The sequence below is a fragment of the Drosophila pseudoobscura genome, chromosome 3 (assembly GCF_009870125.1).
Source record: "Drosophila pseudoobscura strain MV-25-SWS-2005 chromosome 3, UCI_Dpse_MV25, whole genome shotgun sequence".
NCBI lineage: Eukaryota > Metazoa > Arthropoda > Insecta > Diptera > Drosophilidae > Drosophila > Drosophila pseudoobscura.
The window spans coordinates 8,090,388-8,114,551 of NC_046680.1; the positions used below are offsets into that span (position 1 = coordinate 8,090,388).

General features: G+C 48.0%; 4 protein-coding genes across 4 annotated transcripts; 2 read left to right on the plus strand and 2 right to left on the minus strand.

Moving 5' to 3' along the window:
• Positions 1 to 721: 721 nt before the first annotated feature.
• phyl (phyllopod) lies at positions 722 to 5,924 on the plus strand. Its single transcript, XM_033378152.1, has 2 exons — positions 722 to 1,241; positions 4,062 to 5,924. The coding sequence occupies exons 1-2, from the start codon at positions 1,050 to 1,052 to the stop codon at positions 5,502 to 5,504; spliced, it is 1,635 nt and encodes a 544-aa protein (XP_033234043.1). The 5' UTR covers positions 722 to 1,049; the 3' UTR covers positions 5,505 to 5,924.
• A 3,143-nt stretch (positions 5,925 to 9,067) lies between these two features.
• Positions 9,068 to 13,636, minus strand: Achl (La ribonucleoprotein translational regulator Achilles). Its single transcript, XM_001360491.4, has one exon. It carries the CDS (start codon positions 12,728 to 12,730, stop codon positions 10,133 to 10,135), a length of 2,598 nt encoding a protein of 865 aa, XP_001360528.2. The 5' UTR covers positions 12,731 to 13,636; the 3' UTR covers positions 9,068 to 10,132.
• A 5,928-nt stretch (positions 13,637 to 19,564) lies between these two features.
• Sin1 (SAPK-interacting protein 1) lies at positions 19,565 to 21,930 on the minus strand. Its single transcript, XM_001360492.4, has 2 exons — positions 21,436 to 21,930; positions 19,565 to 21,295 (listed from the first exon to the last, which is right to left on the minus strand). The coding sequence occupies exons 1-2, from the start codon at positions 21,718 to 21,720 to the stop codon at positions 19,844 to 19,846; spliced, it is 1,737 nt and encodes a 578-aa protein (XP_001360529.3). The 5' UTR covers positions 21,721 to 21,930; the 3' UTR covers positions 19,565 to 19,843.
• Positions 21,931 to 22,000: 70 nt separating this feature from the next.
• LOC4803882 (zinc finger protein 239) lies at positions 22,001 to 23,440 on the plus strand. Its single transcript, XM_001360493.4, has 4 exons — positions 22,001 to 22,144; positions 22,205 to 22,315; positions 22,374 to 22,933; positions 22,989 to 23,440. Exons 2-4 carry the CDS (start codon positions 22,247 to 22,249, stop codon positions 23,194 to 23,196), a joined length of 837 nt encoding a protein of 278 aa, XP_001360530.1. The 5' UTR covers positions 22,001 to 22,144; positions 22,205 to 22,246; the 3' UTR covers positions 23,197 to 23,440.
• Positions 23,441 to 24,164: the final 724 nt, after the last annotated feature.

Genomic DNA, 24,164 nt, shown 5'->3' on the forward strand with positions numbered 1-24,164 from the left:
GCATGTATGAGTCGCAGTCGCAGTGGCGGTCGGAGGCGAAGGCAGAGGCACAGTCAGAGCTGAGATGGGGACAGGGACAGACAGCCTGTTGATGAGCCCACAATGCACACATGCTCCATGCTCCATGCCACACGGTGTTGCCGTGTCTTCCATAATGATGAGTCGTAGTTGAGGAAGCCGGCCGACACATTAAATTTGGAGTATTGTCGCTGGGCAACAGCAGCAACAGCAGCTGCTCGTGGAGCTTAGAAACCCCGAGCATAAAGAGGTAACTCGAGTGGCAAAAGTTCAGATAGGTCAAGTAAGCAAGGGGTTGTCAAAATATTTGGGGATCGATAATGATTCCCTAATCCTGACAAATTGGGTGTTCAAAGGAACATTAAGTTATGATTTTACAAAATATTCCCATTCCCTTCCACTCTACGTTTACACTTTTTGTACAGAAAACTAATCAATTACGATTCTGTAACTAAATAAGTTGAAATAATAGCTACAGTATGTTCAAATAATTTTCAGCACGATTGCCTAAATATTTATGCTGGCATTTCGTTTCCTCGAATATGAACATATGTTGGCAATGCTCTCAGTATTCGCTATTCAAACCCAGTCCAGAAACAGCGGGCAGCGATGCTCGAAGTCCTCCCAAGGTATATAGGGCACCAAAACCCTACCTGCCTTTTGCGATACCTTTAAAATACATACTTCACCGAAGAGCACAGCAAAGAAGAAAACGAGAACCGAAGACAAACGTGCCACATCGGGCTCGTTCGTGCCACATTCAAAATTTGTGCGTGGAATCGAAAGGACGTTCTGCTCCGTCTCTCCGTACGTGCTCGCTCTCTTCTCTCTCTGTGCGATTCGGTGGTATACGACCTTTTTGTTTGCCTCGTTTCGCGCCACCAACCCACCCCCGGCGGACACAGTTACAGTTACGTTGGGCAACTAAGGTTACAGCTCGAGTTACCGTTAGTTCTGTAGTGACGTCAAAGGCCGACGAGGACGTGTGTCAGTGCGAAAAGCGTATCGAGGAAGTTGCAAGTGTCGCCAAAATGTCTGCCAACAACCATCACCAAGTGGAGCCAGCCGCAGCAGTGGCCACCGCCCAAAAATCCGCCTCCTCGGAATACCTGAAGCGCACCTGCCTCATCTGCGGATGCCACACGAATCAGACCATCAATATCTACGAGCCGCGCTCCGGGCCCAACATAGTGCAGTTGATCCAGGCGAAATTCAAGTTTCAGGTATGGAGTATGGATTTTTCCCATCTAACAAAAATCGATATTTGCACACGGCTCATCAGATGAGTCATCGTCTTGCAACAACAGCATGACAGCAGCAGCAGCACCGTTACAACGTCCTTCGGCAAAAGTTCTCTGCCCCTCGTATGTGTGGTGTGTGTTGTGTGGGAGTACGCGTGTGTGCCTGAGAGTATTTGCATGTGTGTGCGAGTTTTTGGGTTAAAAGGGGATGAACTCCGCCAGAGTCTGGGGCTCAGCAAAAGGGTGGCACGACAAGCCGACAGGCCGACAGGTAAAGGTAGCTCCCGCAGCATCCCAGCGCTCTCCGAAAGTTTTCGCTGTTTTTCCGCTCTCTCTCAAAGTGCACATCCTGCCGGGGACAACAGGAGCAGTAGTACGGTAGGAGCAGCTGGTGCATTTCCCTTCGGTAATTGGACACTTTGCATATGCCGCCACTTAGATCGATCCGGTGCCTTTCCCATACTCATAATTCCCAACAGCTTGTTCTAATGTGCGATGGGAATGAAATGTGGAACATGGAAAACGATCCTTGACCCGATCCTTGGTTTATTTTCTGTGGAAGTGAGTTTCGGGTATTGGATTACACAAATACACTCTCCTACCTGTTTCCGAACCTGCTCAAGGGCTGGGGGCAGTGGCAGATGCAGATGCACGACAATTCGGGCACTTCCCAGTGGGAAGGTGAAGCCGAGGAGCATTGATTGCTCCAATTTCTGCGGGCAGTGAACGAACCTTTCCCAGACCAGACCCTTTCCTCTCGCTATCCCTCCGCAACGGCAGCTGTATTTGCGACTCAAACTCAACCTCAACCTCAACACATCAGGGTTCCAATGCTTCCCTGCTGCTGGCTGCTTTATCGGTTCCCTCTTTGGGTTGTGTGTTTGTTATTTTCGCATATCAGCTATTCAATACCTGAGGCTGTGTCTGGGTTTCATAGTGTGTGTGCACTTCAACGAAAATTACCGAGTGATTTTGGGTTAGACGGAACTATGTACATACATACATATGTATATACGCTACACGGTGGTGGTTGTGTCCTGAACAATGCCAAAAACCTGAAAGAGATTCCGGTTCCGAAAAAGGCGCAAATCCAAACAAAAGTTCTTAGATATCCCTATCCCTATCCCTTCCACCCCATAAAACAAATAACTTCTAAGAAATTCTTTTTGATTTAGATTCTCTGCATTTCCCAGCAGAAGCCTTAAAAAGGAGCCTCAGAGTGCCCAAAACAAAACAAAGCCCAAACTAGTCTTGCCTCCTATTTGAAGGTCTTCGTCTACTCTGTTATTTCGGGGGCGCATCTTTTCTAGGGTTTCTTAGATGTGGATTAGGATTCCCCAGTCACAAGGGAATATGGGGCCCTGACAGCTGAAGGAATAACAGTATCCTACTCGAGCACACAAGTATTTTTGAAGTGGTTGCTAAAAGATTGAAGTGGGAATCCTATCAAAATACACTTTTAAACATTGTAGAAGCCTGAAGTTTAACTGCGCTTAAGCTAAATATGTATTAATAGAAATCATCCAGTAAATCTTATGATCATAGGAGTAACTGCCATGTGTCACTACTCACAGAACCTCCCTCTCTTCTCACCCCTTAAAAAAACCGTTAAACATACCCTGTGGCTTTGCCCTCGAGGATCGTTGATTGCTTAGAGCCATTGTTGCGAAAGCATATACCACCACCTGCCGCGATCGCAGCGTGGCAACCAGAACTCCACCCGCACCCTCGTAAGCCACCCTGCCGCCGCTTGAATTCAGGGAAACTCAATTGAGACCGTTCTCTAGCGTGTGCTGTGCTGGGACAATACTCGTAAAGCCCTCAATGACAGTGCTATAAACTTCAGTTGCAATCAGTTGTCTGTCTGCTCCTTACCGCTAACCTCCACCTCCACCTCTCTCCCTCTTTGCTACCTTCTCTTGTCTCCCGTCTCCTCTGGCTCTGACCGTGTGCGTGTGTGGCTGCCTGGATGCCTGCTGTTGTCTGAATTGCACCTGGCCTGCAATTTGCATTATTATACCGTTTACACATGGCTCTTGGAGCACACCTTTTCAGGTCCGAGCAGGGATCGACAATCGCTCCTGATCCTGGCTCCCTACAGTACCCCTTCTACCCTTCCTCCCTTATCTAATGCGCCGAGCAACTGTCGCGCCTGCGCGTGCCTAATGCCATAGTTCTCGTTCACCCAGTTCCCGGCGCGGTTCCACAGCGATTCGACGGGGCGCGTGGCCGTTGGAGAAACGGGTTTGCTTCTGGCTAACCGAATATCCCTTTGGCTTTGACTGGTTTTTGGGCCTTTTGGGCCAGCTGCTGCTGCCGCTGACGCTGCCGCGGCCGCTATTAATGCTGCCTGGGCTCTTCTGGGCGCAATGGTTTCTTGGGCAGGTGCACGAAATTATTGATACCCGAGGAATGTTGGCTCTTGGGTAATTAATATGCCTGGCCTGCTCAAGGCTCGCCTGGCAGTCGCTTCAAAATTGATATGATATTTTTTGCACCTTTGACTGCAGATACATAGTTCTCCACGGTTCGGTTCGAGCTCGAGCCTCATTAGTGGTCACTCGGAGAGCGATCACTAAGTGCATAGGCGTATCGTAATTTTCGAAAGGTTTATTCTGTGGTTATGCTTGGCTAGAGGTGACAGGACATGAAATGGGGAGGACTAACGACACTTGGGTCACCAAACATTCTAGGATTACAAATGGTTGTGCAGCTCGGCGATGAATCGAATACGAGTATCGATCTATTATACAATCTATTATCTTTCAATGTCTCACCCGCATTCTTCTTCTCCAATTACAGCCCCTCAATGAGGATAAGTTTCTGTGCTTCAGCTGCAACAACTGGCTTATTAATTGGCACTCCCTGCAGGCCCTCAACAGCAACGATGCCGACAGCCAGAGTCAGAGCCCCTCCGCCCAAATGGGCAACAACAGCAGCGGCAGTCTATTGCCGGAAGAGCGGGCGCGTCGGATGGGTCGTCCGGTGGCCTATGTGCAGCCACAGGTACGCGTTAATCCCCGGTCTCAGCCTCTGGTCCGCGTCCAACCCCAGCCACAGCCCCAACAACTGCGAGTACGCGTCCAACCTCAGCCGCAGCCCCAACCACAATTCCAGCAGCAGAATTTGGTACGAATCCAGCCCCAGGCGCAGTTCCAGCAACAGCCCCATATTCGTGTGCAGCCCCAGGCGCTGTTCCCGCAACATCCCCAGCCCCAGCCACAACAAGCACGTGTGCGCGTACAGCCCCAATCCCAGCCAAGGATTCGAGCCCAATCCCGGGTTCGCGTGCAGCCCCGATTACGCGGCCCGAACCAGTCACAGCTCCGTAACAATGTCAACCTTGCTCCGGCGGCCATCACCTACAGAAAGAGGAGTAGCAGCAGAGGCTTTGGGTCCGTCGATGGTATGAGCAAGATTCTCCGCCAGTGCTACCTGGAGAGCGTCAAGTTCTGGTCGCAGCCAAAGAAAATAACCCAACAGTCGCTTAATGACCACCTCCGACAGTTCCAGGAGAAGAGTAATCTTCTGGGAAAGGTGCAAGGTGTGGCGCCTCGGCGGAAGCCAGCTGTGGTGGCCATGGAGAGGCCAGCAGCAGGTGCCACTGCTCACCAGTTAGCCAATGAGGACACCTTACCACCGGCACCGGCAGCGGCACCGGATGCGGCACCTGCTCCGACTTCAGCTCCATCTCCGGCACACCAAAGATTCGCCCAGCCGAGTGTCGATGGCAAGGTGGTGGCCATGTTCCGACGATTGGGTACCACGCTCAGCAGAGAGAGCTCAATGGATGGGGAGGCATCAGAATCGTCAGCACCCACCACCTCAACCGCATCTCCACCTTCCCGCCCTCCGCAAATAATGAGCCCCTCCAAGCAGCGACCGCGCTGGACGCGAACCCTCGACGATGATGAAGTCCTGCTGGAATTCGATAGCGTCATATCCGAGGTCCTACCAGCACCAGTGGCGTCATCATTGACAACATCCCCACCGCCAACCACCGCAAGGCGATGCCTCAGCTATCCAATTACCAATGAAAGGGAGGAGGACGAGGATGGGCAAGGGCCAGCAAACGAGTTAGAGGAAATGGAAGTGTTGCAGGAACAGGAAGTGCAACTGGAGCTGGACGAGGAAGAAGAGCCACAGAGCCACGATGAAGAAAGCAGCGTGGAAATTTCCCACCAAGCCAGCCTAGAGCATTCTGGCCTGCGGCTGCCCCGAGGTCTGAGCATCAGCCTGATCTAAGGGGGCAGACCGTAGTCTACGCACACACGGGTGTGGGTATCAGTAGGAGTAGGGTCCCCCAAGTGGGCCGAAAATCATCAAAAGAATAGTCAAATTGAATGCACAAAGCATAAGTATATTAATAGGCATTAGCTAATGTCGTATCTATAGTACCTTGAATTATTTTAATTGATAGTCAATATATGTATTAGCGCCTGATTGATCGAAAGCAGCAGACAAAATACCTAAGAATGTTAAGTTAACGATGAGGAAAGCTATATTTAAAATATATTAGTGTTAATCAACCTCCACTACCCATCCCCCCCCTTCCCAACAAGCCAATGTAGTTGAATTTGTGTCTTTGCCCCAAAAGATAAAGTATTACAAAATATGAAAGAAAAAATAAAAGTACTTAAATAGCACAACAGCAATCAAAATTTACATAAATCTTTGTTTTTTTTAAACTATTTTCTTTTAGATTTTTCGGGGATTTTTGCACTAGCATTATTTATTCAAAATTAAAATTATTGCCTAAGATAGCAGAGCTGCCAGACTACTTGAACTCTGCGATCAGTAGCGCGCCAGCGGCGATTTCTTGAACTATTTGAATTTTGTTGCATACAATACATAGCTCGTTGCTGCGAAATTGCAGATGGCGCCAGTCGCATCCCCGGCACCAGCTAGCATCTGATTTTTAAAGTATGCTGTTAGGCGCAATCAGCTGCTCTTACTAACAGTGTGCTGTTATAAAAAATAGGCTCGCTTTTCAAAAGGGATGTTACTGGATTGAGATGCCGGCACCTTGTCAACAAGACCTTCAATCAGCTATTGCTGGAGAGCTAACCAAGATTGAGGTGAGCGAAGTGTCGGCAATTACAATTTTCCACTTAACAAACGGCGTATTTCCAGTTGACCATGGTCCAGGCCGATCCTCCGATTCTGTAGTCCGTACAGGCACCAGGTACAGGCATACGGAGGATGACCAAGAGGATGTACCATTAAGGCAGCGCATTACTGACAGCCAATCGAAAAGCTCGTCAGCAAAGCTTCACAAGTGCAATCTGTGCGGCAAATCTTTCAGATACATCACAAATCTCTATCGCCACAAGAAAAGAAATCACGGCCATCCAGAGCATTCAAAAGGTGAGAGCTCCGAATCATTCCGCACAAGACAAGTAGATCCCAATTAAAAATGCATGCAATTTCAGACAATCGTACATGCACATAATGTTGCTTACCAAGCACATGCCAATTAACTGCCAATCCAATCCCATATCCATCCATATATCATAACATATAACATTCAGCATCCCTAATATTTGATCATTAGGTGTCCATCCATCGTATGTATTGTTCTAGAATGTGGTACCGACAGGTACCCAATCTGTCGGTTGGCCTAGGTCAGTAATGATTCACCCACAACTGCGGCATACTTTTGCAAAAAACAATTCTAGAGACGCAGTCGACTTCGGGATATTCCCGAATATCATTTTTATGGCTTGATTCTCAGAATTATAATTTGCTTTCGCCTCATGTACAAAGAATAGAATTGTAATTTCGTTTTGTGATTATTTTAGTGGACTCGTATTTGTTTTAGTTAGCCAATTGCGTAGTGAGAACGAACGTGTTGAGGTCAGCATCGATCGTCGCGATGTTTGTGCAATTGAGACTGAAAAATAAAAGTACGCACAGCTGCCGCACCGCACACCTCATTCATTTTGGCATTACAATATTATATCAATGCGAACCGAGCCGAACAGAAATGATGACTGACGACATGACTGGCAATGTTAATAATGTTGTGCGGAAATTTCTACGCGCACTTCAAGTACAAAACGCTTAATTGAGACTGAAACTAAGGTTGCTTTTATTTATAAATAAATATTGTATCAGTTTGTCCTGAACTTGAAGATGACTTGGCGCTACATCGCACAGAGCAGAGCAGACAAGAGATGAGCGGAGGAGCGCATGCGACTGCCGGAAGTAAAGCCCCATCGAGTATACGCAGTGTGGCCGTGTAATGTGGTTAAATTTCTTAATGCCACTGCCAAATGACGGCCAAGGTTAAGGCAGGCACCACTTGCCACTCGGCACGTTCTACGCACTGCCACCGATCTGCCACAGAGGCCGGCATTGAAGGCTTTGAGACATTTTTAGCCACCTCAAGGATGCAATATCTTGCCAAAAGTGTAGACCTGGCTAAGGTCAGGCAGCATCGGCATCGTATCCAAATGGAACGAAAGTTGAGAGTCGAGAATCGAGCCAGCAAATGTCAGTTCAATACACATCAGATTATGTCATCCGTGGGGAGTCTCCAAATCCCCACCAACAAAATGGATGCCATGCCCGACTCGTTTTTTATAATTTACATCATTTATTTTTAGCCGAACCCCCACAGGTCCATCAAGATCTGGATGAACCCTTGCCATTAAGTTGTTCTGGAAAATAACCCGACTGGTTTCTCATTTAACTTTCAGTTTTCCTGTTTTCGGTTCCTGTTTCAGTACATTTAATTAGCATAAATTTAAAAGGGAATTTAGCAGCCTCCTGGCAGGAAGTTTAATCATCAGATCACATGAACCCGTGCTCTGTGATTACTCTCCCAATTTGGCTGGCTATGGATGTGGCTGTGGCTGTGGATGTTATGCAAGCGGTACGCACAACACGCTTCCCGTTGCCCACCGGCAACCATGCATCCGTGGCACGATGGGATCTAATATTGGGGCTGGCCTGCTTCTGGCCCACGCGGTGAAAAATTGTGCGACAATTAGTTCAGGCATGCAGGCAGCCACTGCCGCTGGCCAAGCTTCCAAACGGGTTTCTTCTTGGCCCGGAGAGTGGGAGTGGGCGGCACTGCCCGATGCGTGTGTGCAAAAATCGCATATATCGTACACGAGTATACCTATGGAAATTGTTTAATAAATCGAAAAATGAAGCAAAAAATGAACTGAAAATTAAACAACAAATACCTTGGAACCGCAAAAAAAAATACACACACAAATCGCACGCACGGCAACGATTAAGATACGAGTGTGAGTATGAGTACGAGTACGAATATGAGTATGGGTATGGGTACTCGAAAAACGGCTCCAGCAGCAGCAGCAGAGGCAGTAACAATGCTAACGGCCGCTTTATGAACAATTATGAACCGCGGGCGAGTTCGGATCCGAGTTGGGGGCGCATGCGTCACGCTTTTTGCGGCGCTCGCTCGCTCATGTCACTTGTGTGAAGACAAATTTTTCGGCAAAAAATCAGAAATTACGAATATTATTCAATATAATTCAAATTGTTGCTTTCACAGGCAAGGCAGTCTGGTTAAGATCTGCTGTACGAGTACCAGTATATTGTGTGGCTATTTCGTTTTCGTTGGCCTAGTTACCTTCGGTTCTCGAGTGGCGCGAATTTCAATTTCGCTTTCAGTTTGGGGGCTGCCTTCGATTGCGCAAGATTCGGTTCGGTTCGGTTCAGTAAATGATTTGGCAAAAAGACAGCAAATTGCTGGCTAAGCTCCATTTCAAGTTCATTATTGTAACAATGGACTTAATAATAATGCCCATACGATCACCGGGGCGAAAAAAGCGATGTTTTTGTTCAAATATATTTATTTATGGTTAACACACATATAATACGAGTATAATTTATTGCAATGCTTCTGTAAGAAATCAAAATTAAAAGCTAAAAATGAAAAATATTTTTATTCTCTCCTGTAATAATCCGTTTTGCTGTTTCCTCCGGCTCCATGCGAGAGGACAATCAAGTCTAAGCCTAGTAGATACACATATAGATAATCATTAGTCTAACTATAGCTACAGCTGAAGAAAAATATTGAATTGGAAAACAAATAAAAGATTTAGTGGGGGTTGGTGGAAAATGTGGAGCTGTAGTTCCTCTTGCCCAGCGAATGATTAATCTATGGACCTGAGACTCTAATCAAGTTAATTTTGCGAACCTTTCTCCAACTCCAACATCCGTATTATGGCCACATTTCTAGAACTGTTTTTTATGGCAGCCACTCGTTATTCCACTATCCTACATCTAAGCTAATTAAGTTTTTTTTATTAACGATAAAAAACACTAGTAAATCTTCATATAGATTGGCCATAAAGTGTGTCAACCCATTAGGAAATATGTATCTAATGGTGTATTTATCTTCCTATATTAGTAGTCAACAGGTTATAAAATAGTTTGTGAAAACATAACGATTGATATAAAATATAATTTATAGAACCTACTAGCTATCAACTCAACTTAGTAATGCATTAAGAACCCTTATAATAACCAAGAATCGTTCCTCTGATCTTAAAGTATTGGCAGCGTTGCGTAAAAGAATGATATATATGGATTATAGATTTGATCTTGAGCAAGAGAACTCCACATTAACTACCCCAAGACCCCATGAACTTTGAAGGTAAACTTATGAACTACAAATTCGATTACTATCCTAAGTTGGGCTATGACTGGGGGCGTGGTTCGGAACGGAACGGAACGGAATCGGATCGTGTGAGTGGGATATATAGTACATACATATTACAGGGTGGACAGCATCACAGTGTACAGCCATTAATTTCACAAACTAGTACGAGTACGAGTAGTAGACAAAGAGTTCCCACTAAAAGTAATCAACAATTCCCCCCACTCAGCCGTGTGTTCTAGTTAACGGGGGACACGTCCTGGCCGAACTTTCTAGCCCGCTGTCCGAACCCCTTGCTCCCATCCGGACCTATGGGAGTGCGGACGAGGCTCTCAGCAGCCCGCTGTGCAAAGGATCCGGACCTCGAGCGTGGTGATCCGTCCAGAAAACTGCCAGTGCGAGATCGCGGTTGGCCGTCGTATACATCGACACCCCCATGTTTGTAATTGCTCAGGAAGCTACCAGTGCGAGACCGTGGCGATCCCTCAAACTCCGATCCAAAGGAGTAGCGGCGATCGTAGCCAGAGTCCGTGGATATGCGACGTCCTCCAATGTACTGAGCATTGTCGTAGGCCGCCAGCTTGTTGCTCAGCTGCTGGAAATTGTTGGAGTAGCGACGGGGCCACACCTGGTAGCCGCCTCCTCCTCCACCCACCATCTGATCGGTGGGGATCGGCTCGCGCTCTAGGTTGAAGTCGTTGGAGGGACGACGATAGAACCCATTGTTCTCGCTGGCGTTCGAGAAGGTGCGCTCGAACTGCATAGATCCGTTTGAGAAGCGACGCTCCCCGCTGTTGCCCTGGCAGCTGCCATTCGAACAGACGGAGGTCTTGCGGTATGCCGTGTCCGCCTGTCCAAAGTCCGAGACTCTCCTCGAGCAGGGACAGCTGTCCGAGCAGTTGGAGTCCCGCCGCTGAGGAGCACCCGTCTCCGAACAGTTGCTGGTCCTGCGGGACAGTGGGGCATTCGCCTCCGCGCTGTAGTTCTGATCCGAGCAGTTGGACAGGCGGCGCTGCAGGCTGCTCATGCTGGACACCGGGTTACTGACACTGGGTGGTCCGACGACAGCAGAGGGCGAGGGCAAGGCATCGCCCAAGGCAGCCGCCGTGTTGGCTGAGATAGTCGACGTATTGCTGTACCGTCTGGGTGCATAGGAGAAAAAACCAGCCGGAGCGCTCTCCTGGTTCCCGATGCTGCCCCTGGGCTGGTAGTGCTGATAGGGATTTCCGTGGCCGCCGTGGAAGTGTGGGGCTGCCGCCTGGTAGAAACTCTGCTGGAAATCCGAGTTGTTGCGCTTGAGCTTGAATCGCAGGTCTGGCACGGTCTCATGGCCGGAGAAGCTGCCGCCGCGGGATCTTTCGTAGCTGGCATCGTTGTAGTAGCGGTAGTTCTCCACCATGCGGGCCACGGGTGCGGCGACCTGGATGACAGCCGCCTTCTTGCCCGTCTTCTTCTTGGGGGCCACCATTTCGTAGACCTGGAAGGGGCCGCTCAGGTGGCGAGCGTCGCGGGCGGAGGAGGACTCTAGATACTCCACCAGTGCGCACTCCTTCTGCTGCAGCTCCGGATACTTGTTCATGAACTGACGCACATCCACAGGTATGGCCATCCCTGGCTTGAGGATGCGGATCAGGGCGATCTCGCCGCATCTGGAGAACAAATCGGAGACCTTTTCGATGGTTAGCTTGTCCATAGGCAGATCGCAGGCCACGATGGTGCGCGAGGGCATCGTCTCGTCGAAGCTGGGCAGAGCGTCGATGCGTCGCACCTTTGTTCCCTGGTCGTTCAGCTCGATCTTCCTGGACTTGCGACGCACTGCATCCCCAACGGTCTTCCACTCGCGGGTCAGCTGGCGGACACGCTTAAAGCTGGAAACCAGTTTCAGGCTCACATATCCCTCCTTGTTGCGCCTCACGTGCTTCAGCAGGAAGGCATCCTTGAGGATGCTCTCGTTGGAGAAGTAGAACTCCACGGCGTCGGTGATCTCTGCTGCCAACTCCTCGCTCGGAATAAGAGAAGGATCCATGTTGTCAATTTCGTTGGGCAGTTGAGATGTTGCCTCCACCGGCTCCATTACCTTCTCGACCACTCTCTCCTCCACCTCCTTGTCCTTCTTCATGGAGAGAAACGAGCGGTGCTCCCTGCGAGGCTCTGGCACGGGAGAGTTGGCAGGGGCCACAGCGGGAGGCGGAGAAGTGTCCATGGTAAAGTTCGGATGGAGGTAGATGTTGTCCATCTGGTGCTTGCGGAACTTCTCGAGATTAGCCTCGCTAAGCACGGCCGGAGGTGTTGTTTGCCGCTCGGACAGATCCACCTCGTGCATGATGTGGTTGTCCACAGCCAGGGGCTTCAGCTCATCGTCCTCCTCCGATTCCTCGGAGTCGCCAATGGAGGAGCCCATGCCCACATCCACGAGCAGTTGGTCGCCGTTTGGCGGCGACATTGGCGGGGCACTGGGCGAGGTGTCCTCCGAAAAACTTCCCCCACTGCTGCCCAGCTGGGAGTCCAGCGATTCCATCTGGCGTAGCAGTGCCTGGGCCGAACGTTTGGCGTGGAAACGCAGCAGCTTCGAAGGCAGCGATGAGGAGAGTGGAACTATCGCCTGGGAGCTGCAGCAAGGTTGTTCATCTTCGTCTTCCCTCTGCCTCACCTCGGCTGGCGGATCCCGGGGCCTCATCACGGGCACAGCTGTCAGAATGGGAACAGCTGGCAATGGAATTGGTGCTGGCATTGGCGCTGATGCTGGCACGGGACTTACAACGAAAATGTGCCCCTCCTCGCCGGCATGGGGCGCCTTCACCGCGTACGCGTGCTCGGTCTCCTGGGGATTGCTCATGTTGATCGAATGACCTTGGCTGATGCTCTGAGATGTCGTTGGCACTCCAGCAAAAGCTACTGCGACTGCTACTCTCTTATTCGGCAGCTTCTGCTGTCTTTCTTTTTCGACTCTCTTATTCCGGTAGCAAGCTTCTGCTGCCAGTCTCTTACTCTCTTACTCTCTAATCGCCGCTCTAAACTCTAAGCGCTTCGTTCAAGTCTCTCTCTTGATCGTGCTATATCTCTCGCCGCAGCTGCTTCTCTTTCTCTCTTTCACTTTCACTTTCAAGTTCAGTTGGAAAAGCTCTCCTCTCCCTCGAGATGCACTTACATTGAAAAGTCAAATTGGAATGGGAATGGAAATGGAAATGGAAGCGGGGAGCTTTGTCTGCATTTGTGAAACTTTTGCCTCTTTAACTAGCCGTTCATTGAACGAAAGTCAGCTGTTCAAATGTTGTCGCTGTTGCTTCTGTTGCTTTAGTTGTTGTTTGCGTAATGTTGTCTGCAACGTGCTCGGAATTTATATATTCGGGGAGTTTTATTTCATTTTATTTCTTTTTCTAGGCCGCGCTTGACACCAATTGCCAATGTTGTCCAATAAAAGATCAATTTACAATTTCGAATGCGTTTTGGGGAATTTTTCCCGTTCCGTTTTATTTAGGATATTTGTCTTGTTTTAGATTTTGTAATTGTTGTTACTGTTTTTGTTGTTGTTGTTGCCCGTTTCCTCACTAATTATTTCCGTAAGGTATTCACCGAAAACAGTTTATAATTTTTGCGTTCAACTTTCTGTTTCGCACGAGAGTTTGATTGAGTTCATGCAACGCTGCAACGCGGAGATCGACTGAAATTGCAAATTGATTTGAGGTCGGTTAAATACCCTCTGCTTTCGTCTCGATTTTTGTTCATGCTTTTTTCGTGTGTTGGGGCTTACAGCGGCCGCCGCAGTGGCAGCGGGCAGCGGCAACAACCACATGAGAGGGAGACGGCGACGGTGACGGTGACGGCGACGGCGACGGCGAGCAGCGTTATTGAGAGTCCAAGTACGCACGATAGCAACAGCAACAACAATTGGGGGCCGAAGCTTTTGATACCCTAGCAGATCGATGCATTTATCGATTTCAATTGATTTTCTTAAAGCTATCAAAACACACAGGCCAATCGGCTGGTTCATCAGACAAAATTAAGTTTTTCGGCACAAAGACTGACAAAACGACCAATGTCAGCTATATGAAACATACATTTTATTATTTTTGGCCCACTTTGTATATACAAATTTAATGTATTTTTCAACCAATCCTTTCCATGTCCCCTTGTGGGAGGAACTACGACCACTGCCCCCACCATTGGCAAATTAATGAATATATTTTGATGGCCATTTCGACACGTCCGCTAATTCTGATTAATATATCAAAAATTATATATGATCTCTGTACACACTATGGGGTCGGAAATCTATCCTTATCTGCTTGGCAAACATCTGCTCCATATCATTGTACCCTCGGCAAGCGTATCTCAAGCAAGCAGACAGCCGCCTGGGAGAGAGAGAGAGAAGTCAGCAGAGGCGCAGGCGTCGTCGACAGCGACAACTTATTGGCAACACACACGAAACTTGTTGCGTTGCCAACAACAAAAACAACAACAAAAGGCAACAAACACCGACAATAACAAAAGCAACAACAAGCGGTGCGACAATCGCATTTGCTCAATGCATTTGTCAGCTTTTTGTTGTTGCCCGATTTTTTATGAATTTTATTTCTTATAAAGTGTTCTCTGTCCCACACACAAACAGAGAGACACACACATGGGTACACAATTCGAGGCACTTCCGATTTGCATTGATCGTTCGCATTTTGCGAAAATTGGGAAAGTGCTTTTCGTTTAGCAATAGTAAATGTTGATAGCAGTGATTTTGTTGCTGCTGTCGCGACATCGCAGTGACCTCGTTGCAAGCACACACAATTGCACACTTACTATGCAACATGCAAGCTTACATTCGGGTCCAGGTCCAGCAGCACTCTATTCACCCGTATCTATAGGGGAAGCAGGAAGGAAATTGCACGCTTGAGGGTTAGACACTCGAGGCAGAGTGTCCAGTGGAGGAGAGGCAATCAATCAATGGCAGGGGCGCTGCCGGTCCGGCCAGTTCCGCCTAGAACCACTTAATCTGTTAGGGGTGTCCTCCCCAAATAGTTAGTGGCACTGCAGCATTCGAGACTCGCATCTCATTTATTCTACGAGTGCAGCGGCTGGTCTCTGCTCGGCAATTTGCATGTCAAGTGCAAGTTCAAGTGCACGACAAGTGTTCTCTCGGCTTTTGCTTTGCTGTGGGGGAATGATTTCAACCATTATATCATCGAGTTCATGCATATGGAAATCTAATCCTTTTAGCAGACCGGACCCCACTTTTATGAAACATTCTGTGGCACTGTCGTCTTTTTATTGCATCAGCCCCGCTGGTCCCCATGCTACGAGTATCTGGTGTTTACTTAACAACGAAAACTGAACTGATAAAATTCAACAAGAATGCAAGGAGGCGCAACAGCCGTTTGCAATCCAATTATGAGGTAAACCGTCCATAGTGCCGATGCGGCTGCGGCGGCTGCTACTGCAAGTGCCGGCCAGGCCAGGAGGCGTATACTTAATGTAAGGTCAAATGGCCATCGAATGTTCATTAATTTGCCAATTGACGACAAGCATTTCATTTCGGTTGGAGTGGCAGTGGCAGTGGCACTGGCACTGGTCGTGGTCTCCCCCAACAATTTGATTTGCCAACAAGTAAATTATGTTGCCGAAAAAGCAACAAAAACCTAAGACCAAGACTTGCAACCTTGCGGTAAGAGACACAGACACACTGGCACACAAAGCCACAATAATAACTTTGATTTCTTATTGTTTGTTTGCTGCTGTTGCTGCTGGTAGCACAACAGAAATGGCAAATGATTTATTTAATAAAAATAAAAATATGATTATGTTTCTTTCTGCCGTTTGGCAGCCTCCAAGGGAGAGGCGTGTCCATCTGAGATAGATTAATAGAGCTTTTGATTGTTTGCCAGAGCTCGCGTTAATCCAGGAAGTGGAGATACACATTGAGGTAGGTCAACGGAGGGTGTAGGAGAAGGCGGGGGCGCGTAATCAGGCTGACTCCAAATTGCCTCTAAAAGCCAATTTTTAAGCCTTATGCTGCATTGTTGCTTGTTTGCTTTGTTCACGCATTTATTTGCCTTTATTTAGCGTTTACTTTACTTACTTTTTGCACTTTTTTCGACACGAGCCCGAGACGAAGTTGTATGCGCGTTCAGGGCCATCGATCCACAACTATAGCTACGGTATGGTATGGTTTGGCATGGTATAGCCGATCTGCTAGTGATCGGCGCACATTAGCAATTGTTGTTAGCAGAAGTTTGTCCTTCGGTTGACATTTTGCACGCGTTTTTGGATGTTGAGCCTACGCAAAGGTTTCCACTAAAATTTGAAGTGTTTGGAGATCGGTTGAGTGGGCGGGAAAGAGGCTGGGCAAAAGTCTAAATGTTATTTGACTGCTCTGACTTTTAAGCAATTTTAATATATTTTATTTCATTTCTTTTGCACCCACCAACTCCCTGTTTTCATCAATTTCAATCACGTTGCATGAATCAGCTCTCCAGCTCATTAGATTGCATGACACTAGGCAGCCAGACAATTGGCAATCAGCAGCCTCACCTCACCTCAAGTTCAATGTTGCACAGTTGAAGCTGTTGGGATGCTGCATAAATTACGGATATTATGCAAGTGAATTTAATGAATTATGATCCTTAAGCTTTGCCCCGCTCAATCGATTTATGCCTGCCAAAAGTGGGTCACGAGAAGGAATACAAGCTCTCGCGCACGCGTACGCACCTGGATTACATAACTCAGAACCTTTTTTTATTTCGTTCGGGAAAACAGGTTCAGGGCAAGGGCATTGCAACCTTCGGATGCACGATCCTCGTTTGTCTGCAAGTTGCAATCACCACCACCTGTATATAGGGCCAGGCAGCACTGACCCGGTGGCATCCACTTGAGATTGTGGTGCGAAACCAGTTCCGAGTCCGAATCGAGTGAAGTCAAGTGCCTGCAACGAGCCCAGGTTTCGGCACTTCATTAGGGAAGCCTCCACAGACAGTGCGACGGGGGCAACCTTGGCAGCGGCTGATGCCGATGCTGCACAATTTTAGTTTTGGGCTTTTCGGGTTTTGGGGCAGGAAGACAACACCGCCGCCGGCCATCGGCTTCGGCATCGGCATCGCGATTCTCAGATGTAACAGGTTGCGTCCCGGCGGTGGTCAGTTGACGACCTCCACAATTGGCGTTACATATTTTATATAGTTTTCATTCCATTCCACCGCACGCTTTTAATTAAACTCCATCGTTCAAAATGGAAATCGTAGAGTGCTAGTGGTGGTGCTAGTGCGAGTGCGAAGTGCGATTTCCCCTTCTCGAGCGACAGAATTGGGTTACAAATGTCTCAGGCTCGAGAGAACAAGCCTGGGCCTCGCACTTTTCAGCCCCGAATCCGAATCCGAAATTGTTGTGCAATTAAAATTGCATTTTGGTGCCGCAAACGTTTTGTGAATGCCTCCAGTCAGCTGGAGTCGCCGCCGACCACAGAGTCGAGTCTGTGGTGCGTGCAACGCATTGGGGCAGGGCCGGGCATGGGCAACGCCTGTCTCCGTGTGGGTTGGTCTATGGTATGTGCAAAATGTTATGGCCATAATGAAATAACCGACATGATCATAATGTACGGCACGCGGTTAAAGTTAACCCAACGTTTATTGCCCCTGCAACAAATCTGTTGGCAACAGAAAGGGAGCTCTGATCTATGAAATTGGAGAATTATTCCAACAATTCCAACAACAACAGAATTCAATGCATGCGAGTTCCCGTTAGACAATATGCTATTAATCTCTATCAATGGCTCAATTATTGCTTAGATTCTGATCCCACGAACATTAAGCCATTAAAATTCTCACCGCATTTCATAATGAAAACGGAAGCAGTGTTTCCAGACATTCGACACTGAAAATGTTGAGTAAACAACACATAAATCTGATCGAAACGTTAAGGTTGGTTATGGCACTGCTCAAAAATATTTATAATTGGAAGTTAGTATGGTTATCTTTGAGTACGATAATCAAAGTAATGCCAATGCCCTGGGTCTGGCTCTGGATCAGGCTCCGGTTGCGTGACTCAGTTTGTGGCTGCCTCTGTCCAGCGATTTCTTCTAGCTGCATCGTGATTAATCTGCATATATATTTCAGTGAATATATCTATATGAATATGAATATCGTACAGCATATGTACAGCGGCGGTGGCCTTCAGAATATGGCAAACAAACAACGCGACATTAAATTATGCGCCTAGGCCTATTATTTTATGCAATTGATAAATTGACAACGAGGTCCGCTCACTTTTTTCACATTTCGTTGTAGTGTTTTTCGCAGTGCGTGCCAGGTCGGTCTCTGGCCCCGCCCACCGCAGTACGGCCCCCTGCACCTGGAAAATGCCTGGCAACTTTCATATCGAGTGAACTTTTCGCCAACGTTTGTCATTCGGTTTCAATGTCAAGGTTGCTGCCGCCTATACATAGTGCACTTATTGACTTTCAATTAGCTGAAGTCGCAGTTGTAGTTGCAGTGGCCGTTGCATCCTTGTAACCACACACAGACCGAACGGAACAAGTCGTGTCTGGGTCTGGGTCTGGTGCATGCCATTAGGCAAATGAGCTGGCGATTATGCTTCATTGCGTGAAATGTTCTGAAAGCCCACACTGAGAACCAAGAAAAGCCGCACTCTGAAGGCAATTTGTCGCTCTCAACGCACTTGCCGATAATAAATTCAATGTGGAAGTGTGAGAGGGGTGTGGAAATATCATTGAACTCGCGCCATGTATTTGACAAATTGCATGAGATATTCAAATTTGTCTGTGGAAAGAATGGGCCTGAGTTTCAGCCAAGGCTGTGCGCGATAGGCATAAATCATTTGACTCCAACTGGAGAAGTGGAGAACTGGAGAAGTGGAGCCTGGACAAGACACTACAGACATTGTATATGGCCTGGGAATAGGCGTTTTCTTTTATTACTTATCAAGAATTTAAGATCTTGACCGATTGTTAGTCATTCAGACATATTTGAAATGTTTTTGGGCGTATGAGCGATGCCGAGCCCTGTCTCATTTCCGAAACTTGCATTTCACCTTTCCGACTTCCTCTGGGAATAGCAGCTCCCGTGAATCATTAACCATAAATTGAGTGCTGTTCACTGCCTCGATATGGTCACGCCAGCACCGAGCGGCATCATCATCATCATCCACATGACCTCAATTGTCGCGCGCTAGTCGCGACTTTTTGGCGTGATTTTGTGCTGACAACCTTGGCCTTAGAACGAATCATTATGATGGAACAACCGATATAATAGTATGCGACTGGTAAATACATATATCTATGGCAATCATCTAACGGCAGTTGATCAATTTTCACAGCTACAGCAGAACGCTGAAAATCTATTAACAGGGGAACACAGCCGCCCAACCCCAACCCACACACAGCGATCGCGCTGACATTGCAAAACTAAAAATAAACTTTAGAAAACGAACAATATGCAATAATACAGACTACCGTTAGGCCCGTGCCCGTCTGGGGCGGCTGCTAGATTAATTGCACTTTGATTGCGGGCCATTGCAATGTCAGAGCGAGGGAGCGAGCAAATCGGAAGCACAAAACACTAGTAAGCCGCATGGAAATCGCGCTGCAGTCGCTGGAAGTAGTCGAGGCGGAAGCTGGCGCTGCACCGCGTCTCTGACTTGTAGATCGGATCGACAGTAAACACACGTGGAATGAACTTTAATGCGTGGGTTTATATTCAGGATCGGGCTTTCGTAGTTAAGTGAGTTCAATAAATACTTACAGGCTATTTTAAACATGTGTAACACAATCTTTAGTTAGCAACTACATAATACAACTTATCGAACGGTAGGCGCAGGCGGAGGCGGAGGCTTAGGCGTAGGATTTAGGCTTAGTCGAAGGAGGAGGCGGAGGCTCTGGCGAATAGAGAGGCCCGCTTGCTAGGCATACGAGCAGCTTTTCTCGCAGGAGACACCGCCACAGGAATAAATACTACAACTTTAGCTGCTTTTTCACCTGCTGCCGCTCCTGTTTGCGCTCACGCTGCTGCAGAAACTCCCGCCGCAGCTCACTGGACCGCATCTCCAGGATGCAGTTGAGCTTGCTGTTGATCTGCTCGGCTGTGTGGGTGTCAGTGTCGAAGTCGTAGTGCTTAAATCGAATATTGCTGGTCATGAAGAAGCCGAAAGAGTTTCCCGGACTGCTTGGGGAGTGGGCGATCCCGGCACTGCTGCTGCCCGTGCCCGTGTTTAGCGTGGTCACGCTGGCATTGATGGGCGCCGAGGTGCAGCCGGAAGGCAGGGAGGAAGAGGAGGAATTTGACTTTAGCCAGATACGAAGCAGAGCCTTCAGGTGACGCCTCTCCACAATCTCGCAATGAGCCACCAAATCGATGGGCGTGGAAACGGGCTTTTTCTGCGGCCAGAACTTGGCATTCTTATACTGGTCGATCTCGATCCTCTCGCCGGAGATGCCCAACGTGACGTCGGACTTGAAGAAACGCTTGTCGATGATGTTTAGGCGGAAGCTGCGATGCATGGGTGCCTCAAGCATATCGTTGTGATTGAGCAGGCGCTTCTCGTACTCCTTGACATTGTCATGCGGACTGTCGTCTCCGTCTCCGTCTCCCTCACCGCCTCCGACTGCTCCTCCACCTGGATCGGCTGCTCCTCCGTTTAACGTGATATTCTTCAGAGCCCTTAACGCTGCATCGGCCAAAGTGGCCTTATCATCCTCGGAGGTCATCGATTTGTTGCCCAGCTGTCCGGGGTAGTCCACCCTGGTGACGGGCGCCAAGGGACGCCGCTCTGCGAGAGTCAGGTGCGAAAATCCAAACTTTGAGCAAGGTTCGCGATTGTCTAGAGGCGGGAAGTCTTCCATGTCGTCGTTGTCCTCGGTCATGTAGAGGCCATAGTGCTGCAACGATTTCAGTGGCACATCTGGATACTGCAGGGAGGTCTTATAGCAAACGAAACCAATAACCTCCTGGATCTTGGCAGTGGAGAGCACGCAGACCTTTAGGGGATAGTTGCGGTCTGGCTCTGGCAGCATGTTTAGATAGACATTAATGCGCTTCGTCTGCATGCCCACCTGAGAGGTGCCATCGAAGCGGGCGAACTCGATGAACTTGTTTTGCGTCTGCTTGGGGCTCTTCGCCAGTTGTTCCGTCAACATGCTCTGCACCCCTTCGTCGGACAGCTCATCATCGTTCGCCTTTTTCTCCTTTGGGATGGTTGGCTTGATATTTGGTATTTCCTTGCGCATGAAGAAATCTTTGTCGTCGGGCGGCTGCACTTCCTCGTTGTAGTTAATGCTCTTGATGCGCGCCGCCCTCCTCTTGGCAATGTCCAGTTTCTCCAGCTTTTGGGCAGTGTTGGACCGAAAACGGTGCGCCCCCACCTCGGGGTACATCTGAATGTCGAACGAATGTGTCGACATGTCCTCCTAAATAGAAATTCATTAATTAATTAAAAATAGGTGCACAGTTAGGTTCGTTAGTTAAGGCCAGTCGAAAGCAGATCTAGACGAAAACAAATTTCACACGCCCCGTAGTCTGCTCCAATCGCTGGATTATTTGATATTACCTCATCATCGCTCAGGTCCAGTCCGGGGTAGCACATAAAGTCCACTTCCTGCATTGGCGCATCCGGATGCCGTGTATTTCTGTCCGGTAGTGCACTGGCCAGCGGCGGCTTCAACGGTCTCCGCCTGTGAGATTCCACCCCAGCCGAAGAGTTGAATTTTCTCAAATAATGCTTTGGCATGTCATCGCTCAGCATCACGGTCTCGCACATCCCGGTGTCGTCGGTTGAGATGAAGGAGTTGCGTATGTGGGACAGCAGCCAATGCTGGTTTGAGTAGGTGGCCATGTTTGAAGACAAATGGTTTTATTTTTGTAAATTACTTTTATTTCTATTTATCTGCATCGAGCAAAATACACTAGCGCGTCCCACAAACTGTGAACCAGTGACTTATCGCAGGTATTTTTATATAGCGCAGTCACGGCTACCACACTATACTAAAACTATTTGCAATGCAAAGTAGTCCATGACAAAACCATATATAATTAAACATTTCGCAAGGAACTAGAACTTGTCTATGCATTAGATAACCATTACAAGCTGTCCAGTAACATACGATTTCGTTCCAAAAGAGTATTTAGTATGTATATCGGAGTGAAAAGTGGCGTGGTATTTTTTCGGTATTTTCTTCAGCTGCTGTGGTCACACTCTTGCCCACCATATGACTTTTTCCAGACGCGAAAATTAGACAATTTCAGAATTTAGTTTCAAAGTAAGTTTTCGCGATGTTCTCATGCACAGACTGCAATTACAGTATGCTCAACTTTTTCAGTACACATAACTGCATCGCCTCAATGTTGTAGCAAGGGTTAAAATGGCGGGCATCGAGGTTGAATTCGACGAGACTGCGGTCAATCAGTTTAGCTGCAAGCGTTGCGACCGCGTAAGTATCTTCATGAATTGGTATATTTCCTAAACTTACGAACGACATCTTACTACAGACGTTCAAGAGCAAACGCGACCAGACCCTTCACCGCCAGGAGGTTCATAATCACAACAAAACTACCTATGAATGCAAGCTTTGTGCAAAGAGTTTTTGCAACTCGGGCAACCTGGATCGCCATATGAAGGTGCACAACGACGTGCGGCCGTTCGTCTGCAACATATGCTCGAAGGCGTTTGCCCAGGCAGTCAACCTTCAGCGCCACTTCGCGGTCCACAGTGGCGAGCGGCCGTTCACGTGCAACTTCTGCAACAAGTCCTTCACGCAGCAGAGCAACATGAAGCGCCATAAAATGACACACACCGGTGAGAAGCCGTTCCGCTGTCAGCGGTGTGGGCGCTACTTCTCCCAGCTCGTGAACCTCAAGAAGCACAAGCTCGGACACCTCAACGCCAAGCCCTACCAGTGCAATTACTGTGAAAAGGGGTTCACCCAGCTCTCAAACTTCAAGCGTCACCTTCAGTCGCACATCAAGGAGGGCGTGGACGTCGATGTGCCCGCGTCGATTCAAGCGGCGGCGGCCCTGGCGAGGGAACGTCTCGAAGCGGAGCAGAAACCGTAAGGAATCTACGACCATCCTACTCCCAAGTACTAATGTATATTCCTCTTTCAGGAGTTTCTTTGAGTGCATGGTTTGTCGAGCTATTTTCGATACGTTCATTGACTACGAGAAGCACGAGAGCAAATGCAATGAGGATAATGAGCGGGCCGCACTAGAGGTCAATCAAATGGCCCACATGCATCCCGATGACTATTTGCCCATGAAGTTTGCGGTGCCCGACCTGGACACGCACGAGATCATAATCGAGACTACACATTAGAGTTGCGATAATGTTAGACACACGGACATAATTACACAAACAACCACACACAGAGCTACACCTACACCTACACATACAAATAGCAATGAAAACGCGTCTGGAAAATTGTAAAAACCATTGCATGAATTATTCATACTATATACCATATGCAGGCCAACCCAACCTAGTTCTCCACTGAAATACAGCAATAAATGCAGTAAATATACTTAATATATGAGTATATTATCAGTTTTTGTCTGCTTAATCAGCCCGATTTCTGTTTACATTGTATGGGTATAATGGATGATGGCTGCTAAGGCTTTAGTAGCTCTAAAAGCCCTTAACTACACGGTTTATGTGTGATTTTATGGCCCATATGATTTTTGCTGAATTTCATTGTCACATCATTAAACGGAATCGCTCGTGCGTAAGTTCCGAACATTTTCAGTGCGTAATATGTCGCTTTAATGGAACATTTACTGCAGCTGTAAAATTCTCCTCCCCGGCAAACATTCTTGCGTCATTAACATTGGAAAAGACTCTCCTTAAAGGCACGAAAAGTCAATCGCAACGCAGAGAGATGGTTAAAGAGAGATATCTGCCGTAGCTGCCTGACAGGGCGGTAATTTATACATATGTTCCACTGATTTATCCTATGTTCTTGGTTATTTGATTGAAACTAATTAAGGGCACGTTCCGGACTTGTTTACAAGCCACCAGCAGCAGAAACCACAGGAACCATACATGGAACCATAATTGATCGGAGATTCGTTGTTATCAGCACCCGGATGACAGCCGTGGGCCATGCATGTCCTTGGGCGCTCTGGCTCTCCTCGTTTTTGCTGCTGCAGTGCCAGTAAATCAAACTATTTGTACCTCTCTTCTGCTACTTTCGCTCTCCGGGCAATAATATTTCATGTTCACATCGTTGTCCTGCTACATTATCCCTCTTTACCCGCACGTATATGCTTGTGGATTGTGTGTGCGTT